General features: G+C 46.3%; 1 protein-coding gene across 2 annotated transcripts; it reads right to left on the minus strand.

The window, feature by feature from the left end:
• Positions 1-845: 845 nt before the first annotated feature.
• On the minus strand, positions 846-3,527 carry SNRNP35 (small nuclear ribonucleoprotein U11/U12 subunit 35). 2 transcript variants are annotated; one of them, XM_036449238.2, is made up of 2 exons: positions 3,106-3,527; positions 846-1,847 (listed from the first exon to the last, which is right to left on the minus strand). In XM_036449238.2, exon 2 carries the CDS (start codon positions 1,842-1,844, stop codon positions 1,104-1,106), a length of 741 nt encoding a protein of 246 aa, XP_036305131.1. In that variant the 5' UTR covers positions 1,845-1,847; positions 3,106-3,527; the 3' UTR covers positions 846-1,103. The 2 variants fall into 2 exon arrangements, with proteins under 2 accessions (XP_036305131.1, XP_036305130.1); XM_036449237.2 differs by having other exon boundaries at positions 3,101-3,526.
• Positions 3,528-12,244: the final 8,717 nt, after the last annotated feature.

The raw sequence follows: 12,244 nt of genomic DNA on the forward strand, positions 1-12,244 counted from the left end.
ATGACCCCCAGATCTTCTTCCACTAGGACTAGAGGGGGTGGGGTATTTTGCTTGTCTCTGCTGAGACTTTTACCACATTTAGTGCAAAGGACACAGGGCCAGGGGCCAGGGGCTGCTGGGTAGTTTTGGCAGAAAAGAGGGATGTGGTTAGCATGAAGCCTCTGGGAATTTCCCCCAGATTCACTTTTCTGTCCCATTTTTATTTCAGTTCAGCAACTCCTTGTATGATAGACGTAAGGATGGAAAACATACAACATATTCTGACCAGATCAGGGTTCCCAGGAGTCACAGGGCAACACAAATGATTTGGGGCCATTGCTTCTTTCTGCCAGGCCCTCAAAATGGTCATTTCTAATGGATGGGAGAAAATAAAATTCTCAGAACCAATCCCCTGTGGCCGAAGGAAAGACCGGTGGCTCCTTGCACACGGAGGCTGGCGGGTACAAAGTTGTTTCTCGAGCTCATTAAACAACGTGTCCGCCGAACTCTAAGATGAAGGAGAGAAATTCCTGACATCAGTGTGTTCGGCTTGAACCTGGGTTTCAGATTAGAAAGGATACTTGTCCAAACCGCTTTATCATCAGTAAGTTTGTTCTTAAATATTTTTTAATTGATTTTTTCTTCTTTTTTTATATATATATTTTATTGATTTTGTACAGAGAGGAAGGGAGAGAGATAGAGAGCTAGAAATTTCGATCAGAGAGAAACAGCAACTAACTGCCTCTTGCACACCCCTTACTGGGGATGTACCCGCAACCAAGGTACATGCCCTTGACCGGAATCAAACTGGGGACCCTTCAGTCCCCAAGCCGACACTCTATCCATTGAGCCAAACCAGTTTCGGCATTAATTGATTTTTTTAGGGGGGGGGGGGGGAGAAAGAGAAACATCGATCACCCCAGGCATGTGGCCTGACCAGGATTCGAACCAGCACCTTTCAGTGCACAGGACGACAGCCAACTGACTGTGCCACCTGAGCCAGAGCATCATCAGGGAGCTTTATTTAGCATTGGTTACCGTGGTATAGAGGCAATGCAGACCTCTCTGTGCTTTTACTTCCGTTCTACCTTCTTCTGGGCTCTGCTGGTGCTGGTGCTGAGCCTCTACTTACTCCTGTCCCTCCGCTCCCTCCCCTTGGCCCTGTCCTCCCTGAAGTCCCGCTCTCTCTCCCAGTCATTTCCCGGCCACCCCCTGGCCGGCTCCCTTTCCTGCCGCCTCTTGTCCCTGCCCCGGTCATGGTCTCGCTCCCTGGTCCTCGGCTCCCAGTGTCTCTCCCGGGATCGGGACCGCTCCCTCTTGTCCCTCTTCCCTTCTCTGTACTGATCGCTTTTGATAACGGGCAGATTGATGGGTTTCCGGAAAGGCCGGTCCCGCCCCCCAAACCTCAGCTGCCCGGATTCCTTTTTGCCCCCCAGCCCTCCCCCCAGCCGCCGAGGGATCCAGCCCTTGAGAGTCCTTTCCAGTTCGTAGTCCACGAAGATCTCGTGCTGGTCGATGACCAGGCCGTCGGCGTCCCGGTAGGCTTTGAGCAGGGCCCGCTCCTCCTTGTACTCGATGAAGGCGTAGCCCTTGGAAATGCCCGTGACCAGGTCCCGCACCAGCCGAAGCCGCCGGATGTCCCCGTAGCGGGAAAACACCTCCTTCAGCTTCTCCTCTTTGGTCTGCAAGTTCAGCCTCGCCACGAACAGGGTGAGGAGGGGGTCCCCCGTGACGCCTTTGTTGGGGGTGTACCGTGCCAGCATGGCCCTCCAGACGGCGCGGTCGTGGGGGTCCTCGTCCGTGCCATCGATGCTGCCGGCTTTGAGGGGGTCATACTCCTTGGCGATGGGCATCCAGTCGTTCATGTTCTAGGAAGGACCACAGCAAGCAGTGATGTAGCACCTACTGTGCGCTACCCATTGATCCTCACAGCAACCCCGTGCAGCAGGCACCACCACTCACCCCTTCGTTGATAGGGAAGGGAGTGGATTCCCAGAGGCTGAGGCAGTTTAGACCTCGGTGGGTCTAAACGGGCAGTTTAACATCCCTCCAGGTGTCCCAGATCGGAGAGGGTGCAGGCTGGGCTGAGGGACACTTCCCCACACACACCTGTGCATGAATTCCGTGCACCAGGCCTCTCGATATTTCATAAATGGGGATAGGATGTGAGAGATGAATGGTGTCATGTGGAGGTGGGCGGTGCAGTTAACCGTTAGAGATAAAGGCGAGGAAAATGGGGGGGAAATAGCATGAGACTGGGCATCATGAACGCCCAGGTTTAAGACCTTATCCTAAAAAAAAAAAAAAAAAAAAAAGACCTCGTCCTATGTTGGGCAAAATGTAAATCGTCTATAAAATGTAGCTAAAAGGCCGAAACCGGTTTGGCTCAGTGGATAGAGCGTCGGCTTGGGGACTGAAAGGTCCTGGGTTCGATTCCAGTCAAGGGCATGTACCTTGGTTGCGGGCATATCCCCAGAAGGGGGTGTGCAAGAGGCAGCTGATCGATGACTCTCTCATCGATGTTTCTAATTCTCTATCTCTCTCCCTTCCTCTCTGTACAAAATCAATAAAATATATTAAAAAATAAATAAATAAATAATAAAATGTAGCTAAAAGCCACTTTACCGGCGAAGATTAGATAAATATCTCTGAAACTGCTTTAGCATTATACATTATTATACAAATAAAGTCGTTATTATTAAGCAATCAAAGCAAGTCCTCACTAAGTCTAAAAGTACTTTCCCGCGCTTCCCACCCAGGTGGACTTAAAGCGGGACCCGCAGGCCTGCCGAGCATGCGCAGTGGCGCCGAGCATGCGCAGTGGCACGCAGGCGCTAAGGCGGAAGTGACCCTGCAAAGACCCGTTCCTCTCAAACCCCGAAGCGCCTCCGCCATGGCCGTCGGCCCCTCACCTTCCGGGTGGACGTAGAGAGGAAAGGGCAATCTTTCCAACCCAGCTACCGCCCCAGCTCCTCTAGACACAACCCGAATGGTCCCCCCCTTCCTCGCTTTGCCAGGTTCCAACATGGCGGCCCACACGCGCGCGCGGACAGGCCGTCCAGTCGGATCTAAGTCCTTCCCGCCAGGTGGGCGCCGCTCCCGCCACGCCGCTTCCACTCACCTTACCGAGGCTGGGCTCCCTCTCCCACGGATACCGGCGCCGTTTTCCTAAGGATGGAAGATTCTTGGTGCCGCCTACGACCGGACCTTTATATTGGCAACAGCAGATTCGCCACGGGCGCTGTTTCCGCTTTTGTTAGGGAAAAAAAAATGTAATCCCTTATGTTGAGCACCGAAGGCGTATTATTTACGAGTAGAATAAAATTTCTAATATTTTTCCCCCTCACGAAGACAAAACCTGTTCGGTTGCACCGTTGAGTTGAAAGACTATCGAATCTGCAATTAGGGGTCTGAGAGCCGCGGGCTTCCTATGCGCCGCATTGGGCTCCCTCGGCGTCTGGAGAGTTTATTTTCAGACTGCCTTTGACCATGAAATATGGTTTCAACTTTAAATTATGGCTTCTTCTGGAAATGCCTATGCTGGTTCGAGTGAAAGTTGGTACGTTTTCCCAGAGTTTCCTTAACCCCGTGGTCGGCAAACCGCGGCTCGCGAGCCACACTCCGCTCTTTGGCCCCTCGAGTGTGGCTCTTCCACAAAACACCACGGCCTGAGCGAGTCTTATTTTTGAAGAAGTGGCGTTAGAAGAAGTTTAAGTTTAAAAAATTGGGCTCCCAAAAGAAATTTCAATCGTTGCCCTGTTGATATTTGGCTCCGTGGACTAATGTGTTTGCCGACCAGTGCCCTAACCCCTTGATTTGGTAAGTTCCTGTTTCACACAAGCCAAACTTGAGAGCTGCGTGGGAATTTGTCACCGTGGGGTTTCCTAAGGGGTGCAAGAGGCCAACTCCTTGGAGGTTTGATTTGCATTTCTCCGTGATGTTGAGCATCTTTTCATAGGCTTATTAGCCTCTCAAAGGGTCATCTGGAAACCATCCCCATGACGGCCACATCTATGGGGTGCCCCCCCCCCCCAAAAAATGTATGCGCACACTTTGAATGATTATAAAGGCAGTGCTTATTAAAGTAGATTTCACTTTCAAAATTGAGCCATCAGCTGTTGAAGTGTGTATACATTTTTTGAGAAACCCTGTTCCAAATAAAAATTATATACAAAATTGCTGAAACCGTTTTTGGCTCAGTAGATAAGAGTATCGGTCTGCGAACTGAAGGGTCTCAGGTTTGATTCCGGTCAAAGGCATGTACATTGGTTGCAGGCACATCACAGGTAGAGGGTGTGCAGGAGGCAGCTGGTTGATGTTTCTCTCTTATCGATGTTTCTAGCTCTCTATCCCTCTCCTATCCTCTCTGTGGAAAATCAATAAAATATATTTTAAAAAATTATATACAAAATTAATTACTTAACAAAACACCTTATAAACCAAGCAGAAGGTCTGGAGGGCAACATGGCCTGCTCTACTAGTCTTCTAGTCTTTGGTTTTTTTTGTTTGTTTGTTTTTTAGTGTGTCTTTACCATTGAAAATATCACGTGTCCCTTTCCTCCCCATTGACCCCAACCAACCCAACACTGCCCCCCAGGCCTTCACCGCACTACTGTCTGTGTCTATGGGTTATGGGTATATGTATATAAGTTCATTGATTAATCTCTTCCCACCCCACTCCCCGTCCCTCTGAGACTTGACAGTCTGTTCCATGCTTCTATGTCTCTGAATTTATGTTGTCCATCAGTTCTTTTTGTTCATTAGATTCAACATATTGGTGAGATTGTATGGTATTTATCTTTCTCTGACTGACATATTTCACTTAGCATAATAGTCTCTGTCCTTCCATGCTGTTTCAAAGTGTAAGAGAGCCTTCTTTTTCACAGCTGCATAGTATTCTGTTGTGTAAATGTACCACAGCTTTTCTATCAACTCATCTACTGATGGGCATTTGGGCTGTTTCTAAATCTTAGCTATTGTAGATAGCAGTGCTGCCTGGCCAGCGTGGCTCAGTGCGTGAGCATCCACCTATGAACCTTGTGGCTCAGTGGTTGAGCATCGACCTATGAAGCGAGGTCACGGTTCGATTCCCAGCCAGGGCACATACCCCTGTTGTGGGCTCAATCCCCAGTGTGGGGTGTGCAGGAGGTAGCCCATCAATGATTCTCATCATTGAAGTTTCTGTTTCTCTCCCTTCCTCTCTGAAATCAATAAAAAAGTATTTTTTAAAAAGCAATGTTGCTGAAACCGGTTTGGCTCAGTGGATAGAACGTGGGTCTGCAGACTGAACTGTCCCAGGTTCGATTCCGGTCAAGGGCATGTGCTTTGGTTGCAGGCATGTGCAAGGGCATGTACAAGAGGCGACTGATCGGTGATTCTCTCTCATTGATATTTCTAACTCTCTATCCCTCTCCCTCTCTGTAAAAAAATCAATAAAATATATTTTTTAAAAATCAATCCATCAATAAAAAAGCGATGCTATGAACATAGGTGGTGTTGTTGTTTTTTAAATATATTTTATTGATTTTGTACAGAGAGGAAGGGAGATAGATAGAGAGTTAGAAACATCGATGAGAGACAGTCATTGATCAGCTGCCTCTTGCACACCCCCTACTGGGGATATGCCTGCAACCAAGGTACATGCTCTTGACCGGAATCGAACCCGGGACCCTTCAGTCCCCAAGCCGACGCTCTATCCATTGAGCCAAACCTGTCTCGGCTGAACGTAGGTGTTAATACATTCTTTCTGATTGGTATTAAAGGAACCACCAAGCATTGGGCACTGAGCTAAGCTCATTTCATTCTCTTAATCACTCTTGGAGGAGTGTATTGCTGTATTCCATGGTGGAGCAGGCATGGAGGGTCGGTGGTGACGGGAGGACCACCATAATCTCTATTGCTCCCCCCCAACTCTTTATGGTGAATAAACATTTTGGTTTTATATTTTTAATATATTTGTATTGATTTCAGAGAGGAAGGAAGAGAGAGATAGAAACATCAGTGATGAGAGAGAATTATTGATTGGCTGACTCCTGCATGCCCCTCCACTGGGAACTGAGCCCGAAACCCAGGCATATGCCCCTGACCCGAATCGAACCCAGGGCCCTTCAGTCCTCAGGCCGATGCTCTATCCACTGAGCCAGACCGGCTAGGGCATCACCTCAGTTGTGTGTGTATTTTAAGTGTGCTCTTGTGCAAACAGGAACTCCAAAAAAGTGCCCTGGGTACCACCCTTCCTGAAGCCAGATTCTTTTCTAAAGACCTTTCACGCCAAGACATGAAGTCATGGACTTGTATGCATTTAACCCAAACTTGGAACATCTCCAAAACCCTTGCTGTGTCCCTGCAGGGTTATTTCCCTAACAAGACCAGAAAATAATTTAGAGAACAGAAAGAGGGCCATATTGAGTGAACGGGCCCTTCAGGAAATAAAGGGTGCCACCGAAGGGCATCAGACTTATTGTGCTTGATGTATTTTACCAAAATAGGACCCCCAGTGGGCAGCCAGTGGGACTTCCCTATTGATGGACCAATTTAGTCCCCAAACACTCAACGCTTCCATTTTTATTAAGTGTGACCCACCCACTTCTTTTTGGTTCCCAGTTCACTTTTTCCTTAGTTTAACCATGAGTAAGGTATGACCTAACTTTGTACTTGCTTTTACAGTCACTTTGGTTTCTACAAAAGGGAAAAAAAAAAGCTGCCTATGGCTGCATGCCCGTCTTAAATCTCTGGGGGAAAGTTAGTTTTGAAATTATTTTTAAAACCTCGTTACCATGACGTATCATTGGGACATATATATATATATATATATATATATATACACACACACACACACACACACACACACACACACATTTTCCCCCCCAATTGATTTCAGAGAGGAAGAGAGAGATAGAAACACCAATGATGAGAGAGAACCATTGAATCATTGATTGGCTGCCTCCTGTACATCCCACACTGGGAATGCAGCCAAAATCTGGGGCATGTGCCCTGACCAGGAATCCAACCGTGACCACTGATCCACACCAGCAGGGTTAATTGGGACTTTAAAAAAAAAAAAAAATATATATATATATATATATATATATATATATATATATATATATATATATATATATATTGTTTCAGAGATGAAGGGAGAGGGAGAGAGAGAGAAACATCAATGATAAGAGAATCCTTGATTGGCTGCCTCCTGCATGCCCCCTACTGGGGATCAAGCCCACAACCCAGGCCTGTGCTCTTGACCAGAATCAAATCTGCGACCCTTCAGTCAATAGGCTGCCGCTCTATCCACTGAGCCAAACCAGCTAAGGCCCATTGTAGTTTTTTATTTTTTTAATTAAATTATTATCTGTGTACATATCTTACCATTACCCTCCCTCCCATACATACCCTCCCTCCCCAGAGTTTTGTGTCCATTGGTTGTACTTATATGCATGTATACAAGTCCTTCGGTTGCCATTGGAGTTTTTTTAAAAAAACTTTTTGTAGATATTCTATGGGTGTTACTGATCTAACTTTCTGCATCTTGTTTCCACGTAATGATATGAACTTGGGAAATTTCTCATATTTCTCATTTTAGCGACAAAAGGAGTTTATAATAGCCGCCATCTACTGAGCACTTACTGTGTGCCAGACGCTGTTGTAAAGCTCCTCACAACAATCTTAGGAAGTCTCTTCTGTCCTCAGCCCCATTTTACAACTGGGAAAACAGCTTGGAGTAGAGAGAGGCCTAATTTACTCGCCTAATATAACACAGCTTGCAAGTGGCTGAACACTATGCTACCACTCATTGCTTCTCACACTTGAGTGTGCACCAGAATTCCCTAGAGGGCTTGTCAAAACACAGAGTTTCTGATTCAGTGGGTCAAGGATTTGCATTTCTAAAAAGTTTCCAGGTGATGCATTCTTCCTTGGGTGGGCTGGAGCCGTTTTGTTTATCCATTCTTCCGTGGGTGGACATTTGGGTTATTTCCATGGAGCATACTTTTAAGAACCTCTACAATAACTTATAATTGTGCCCTATGGCTCAGTGGATAGAGCATCGGCCTGCGGACTGAAGGGTCCCAGGTTCAATGCTGGCCAAGGGCATATGCCCGGGTTGCGGGCTCAATCCCCAGTAGGGGGCATGCAAGAGGCAGCCAATAGATGATTCTCTCTCATCACTGATGTTTCCCTCTCCCCCTTTCTCTCTAAAATCAATAAATATATATATATATTAAAAAAACAACAACTTGTAATTGTTTTCATAGTTTTCCAGCAGAGAAAAAAGGGTCTTGATTACCTGTCAACAGATTGTGCAGTTAATTGTAGAAGGAATCTAGGAGTCATTAACACTTTGTAATAAAGAGTAACATCCATTGGTTCTTACGATGTGCTGGACACTGGAATGGGCACTTTCTATCTATGCCTTATCTCCTCCAGTCCTTATACCAGTCTTAAGGACTACTTTCCTCCCAATTTACAGTGAGGACATGGGATTTGGAGAGATTAGGGAATTTGATCCGACTTGTATACCAGCAAGTAGGAATTTGTGAGGTCCAAGTCAAGCCTACTTGAATTCCTGGCCTGGTTGCTCAGTTGGTTAGATCATCCCAATATGCCAAGGCTGTGGGTTCGACCCCCAGTCAGGGCACCTACAAGAATTAATAAATAAATGCATAAATAGGTGGAACAATTAATCGATGTTTCTCTGTCTTTCTCCCTTCCTCTTTTTAAGGTTGAAAAAAAAAAGACTGCTTGAACTCAATAGCCCTTAGTTGACTAAGACACTACAGACTTTGCACAGTAAATGTTCAGTAAATAAATGAACTAAAGACGCTCTTTTATATCGAAAGCATAGCTACTCAATGGAAGACCTCTTGACATTTTAAAGGCATGAGTCACTAGGTTTCCCTGTGTAGCAAAGGGTGTAAAGCACGAAGGAAGGAAGATCCAGCGCCTTAGAGGGTGAATTTCTAGGGAAATTTCAAACAGACTGCTGACAGCCACTGCGGTGGGGACGAGATTGACGCCAGCAGTGGTGGGTGGGGATACTGGAGGTAAAAAAAGAAACTCAACAACACTAAGTTCTTTCTGACAGGGCTGCTCTGGGAAGACTACTTCCACTTCACAGCATTGGAACGTAACTCACAAATCACAAAATTAACCCGCTTCACGTGTACATTCAGTGGTTTGTGGTGTATTCACAGAATTGTGCCACCGTCACCACCTCTAACTTTAGAACATTTTCATCACGCCAGAAAGAAACCCTGTCCACATTCACAGACACCTGCCATCCATTCTCCCCCAGCTCCAGACAACGACTGGTCTACTTTCTGTCTCTACAGAACTGTTCTGCACAGTTCACGTAAATGGAATCGTACAATTTGTGGTCTTTTAAAAAATATATATTTTATTGATTTTTTTACAGAGAGGAAGGGAGAGGGAGAGAGAGTTAGAAACATCGATCAGCTGCCTCCTGCACACTCCTGCTGGGGATGTGCCTGCAATCAAGGTACATGCCCGTGACCAGAATCAAACCTGGGACCCTTCAGTCCGCAGGCCGACGTTCTGTCCACTGAGCCAAACCGGTTAGGGCTAATTCGTGGTCTTTTGTGGCTTTTTTCACTTAGCAAAGTGTTGCCAGAGAGCATCCTCATTGTAGTGAGTGTCAGTGCCTCATTCTTTCCCTTCCCACCCCAGCCCCAGCACTTTATCAAGGTATGATTTACCCAAAGGAAATGCACAAATAGTGTGTATAGCTTCACAATGTTTTTTTTTTTAAATACTATATATTTTTATTGATTTCAGAGAAGAAGGGAGAGGAAGAGAGAGAGAAACATCAATGATAAGAGAGAATGCGAATCACTGATCAGCTGCCTCCTGCACATCCCCTGTTGGCATTTGAGTCTGCAGCCTGGGTGGGTATGTCTGGGAATGGAATAGTGACCTCCTGGTTTACAGGTCTATTTTCAACCACTGAGCAACACCAGCTGGGCAGTTCTCAAGCAGAATTTTAAGAGAGCTCTCTGGAGTGCTGAAAATATGCTATACCTTGATCTCAGTGGAGGTCAAACAAGTATATACACAAGTAAAACGCTGTGGAGCTGAGCTTGGCTGATGTGGCTCAGTGGTTCAGTGTCGACCTATGAACCAGGAAGTCACAGTTGGATTCCGGGATTGTGGGCTTGATCCCTTTTCAGGGCATGAGAGTCACTGATTAACTGCCTCTCATGCCCTGAAAAGGGATCAAGCCCACAATCTCTCTCTCATCGTTGATGTTTCTCTCCCTCTCTTCCTCTCTGAACTCAATAAAAATAAGTATTTTTAAAAATTTTTTGTCAAGAGCACATAAGATAAAATTTGAATTTTTTTCAAATTGATTTTGAGAGCGCGAGAGAAACATTGGTTGCCTCCTACAGGCACCACAGCTGGGGATTGAACCCACAATCAGGGTATGTGCCTTGACATACACTTGTTCCACCTATTTTGTGAATTCATTGGTTGATTCCTGTATGTGCCCTGAGCAGGGATTACCCCTGCAACCTTGGCCTATCAAAGGATGCTCTAACCAACTGAGCTATCTGGCCAAGGCTAGTCTGATTTTTTTTAACCAGTTTTGCATCCCTGGAATAAACCCCTCTTGATTATCCTATCTAATAAAAGAGTAATATGCAAATTGACCATCACTCTAACACACAAGATGGCTACCCTCATGTGGTCAAAGGTGGTCACCACAAGATGGCCAGAAGGGGAAGGCAGTTGGGAAAGACCAAGCCTGCATGGGAGGACAGTTTGGGGGGGAACAGGCTGGCAGGGAGAGCAGTTAGGGGCAATCGGGTTGGCAGGGGAGCAGTTAGACATAGATCAGGATGTCAGGGGAGTGGTTAAGGGGTGATCAGGCTGGCAGGCAGGAGCGGTTAGTGTGCCAGCAGCTGGGGGAAGAAGGCCTGCTTTTGCATGAATTTCATGCATCTGGCCCCTAGTCATATATAACACTTTTTATGTTGTATCAGATTCTGTTTGCTATAATATCTTGCTAAGGATTTTGCCTTGATTTTTACTTTGCCCATTACTTGGGTTTTTGTTGTTGATGATGCATTGTAGGCCTTCTACATATATTCTGGATATTAACCCCTTATCAGATATGATTTGCAAATGTTTCCCCTTCTGTAGATTGCCTTTTCAGTCCGGTAATTGCGTTCTTGGATGCACAAGTTCTAAATGTTGGTGTAACCCAATGTATCCTCCTTTTGTTGCCTGTGCTTTTGAAGAAATTACCAAGTCTAATGACATAAGTGTTATGTCATGTTTTCTTCTAAGAGTTTTTTAGGTTTATGTCTTTGATCCCTGTTGAGTTTTTTTTTTTTTTGTTTGTTTGTTTGTTTTATATCCGATTTTCTCAACACCATTTGTTGAAAAGACTGTCCTTTCCCCAGTGAATGGCCGTGGCATCTTTGTTGAAAACCATTTGACTGTATTTGTTAGGTTTTATTTCCGGGCTCCCTATTCCTCCCTTGCTTTATGGCTGAACACTATTCCATTGTGCGGCTGTACCGTTTTTATTTATATTTTATCTCGGTGTTGAGTCACTGGGCATTGTAACATCCGAGCCCGTGCCCAGGATCCTGCCTCTGATCCTAGGAACACTGTGCCCTTGGAAATAGTGTCTATGTTGCTTCTTACAAAGAAAGCTGGCAGGCTCGGTTGCTGAGCTCTCTCCCTCTGACAAACCTCTCAGCAAAACAGAAGTAATTCGCTTTGCAAGCCCCACTGCTGATGGATCAGGAATACCCCCTACCAGTGTCTCTGGAGAATGTGCCCACCCACCACAGGTGCCAAATGTCCGCGTGGTACGAAAGCTTCACGTTTGTTTCTGGGAAGGAAGGAGAATACCAGCTGGCGTTTCTGAGCTCCTCCTGGTGCTTTCTGTCACGATCATTATCTCATTATCTCATCCATTTATTAAGGACTTGATGTCTAAATGCACCAGAGATAGAAACATCACCTGGTATATTCAACCCCTCCACCTCGGTGCTGTTATTCACTGGGGCGGACTTTGAGGCTCTGAGGAGTTAGTAACTTGGCCAAGGCCACAATGCTGGTTGCCTGGAGGAGCCCAAGAATGAGCAAAGCGCACAGCGTAGGGGTTCCTCATTTTAACTGAGGGTCCGATGCCCCAGGCCCTGGCAACCGTGGGCCTGGGAGCTTCTCGCAACCCGGGCTCCCGGACCGGCACGCGGCCCCCAACGACCGCTTTCCGCCCTGTCGCAGACCTCAG

The sequence above is a fragment of the Pipistrellus kuhlii genome, unplaced genomic scaffold (genome assembly GCF_014108245.1).
Source record: "Pipistrellus kuhlii isolate mPipKuh1 unplaced genomic scaffold, mPipKuh1.p scaffold_m20_p_20, whole genome shotgun sequence".
NCBI lineage: Eukaryota > Metazoa > Chordata > Mammalia > Chiroptera > Vespertilionidae > Pipistrellus > Pipistrellus kuhlii.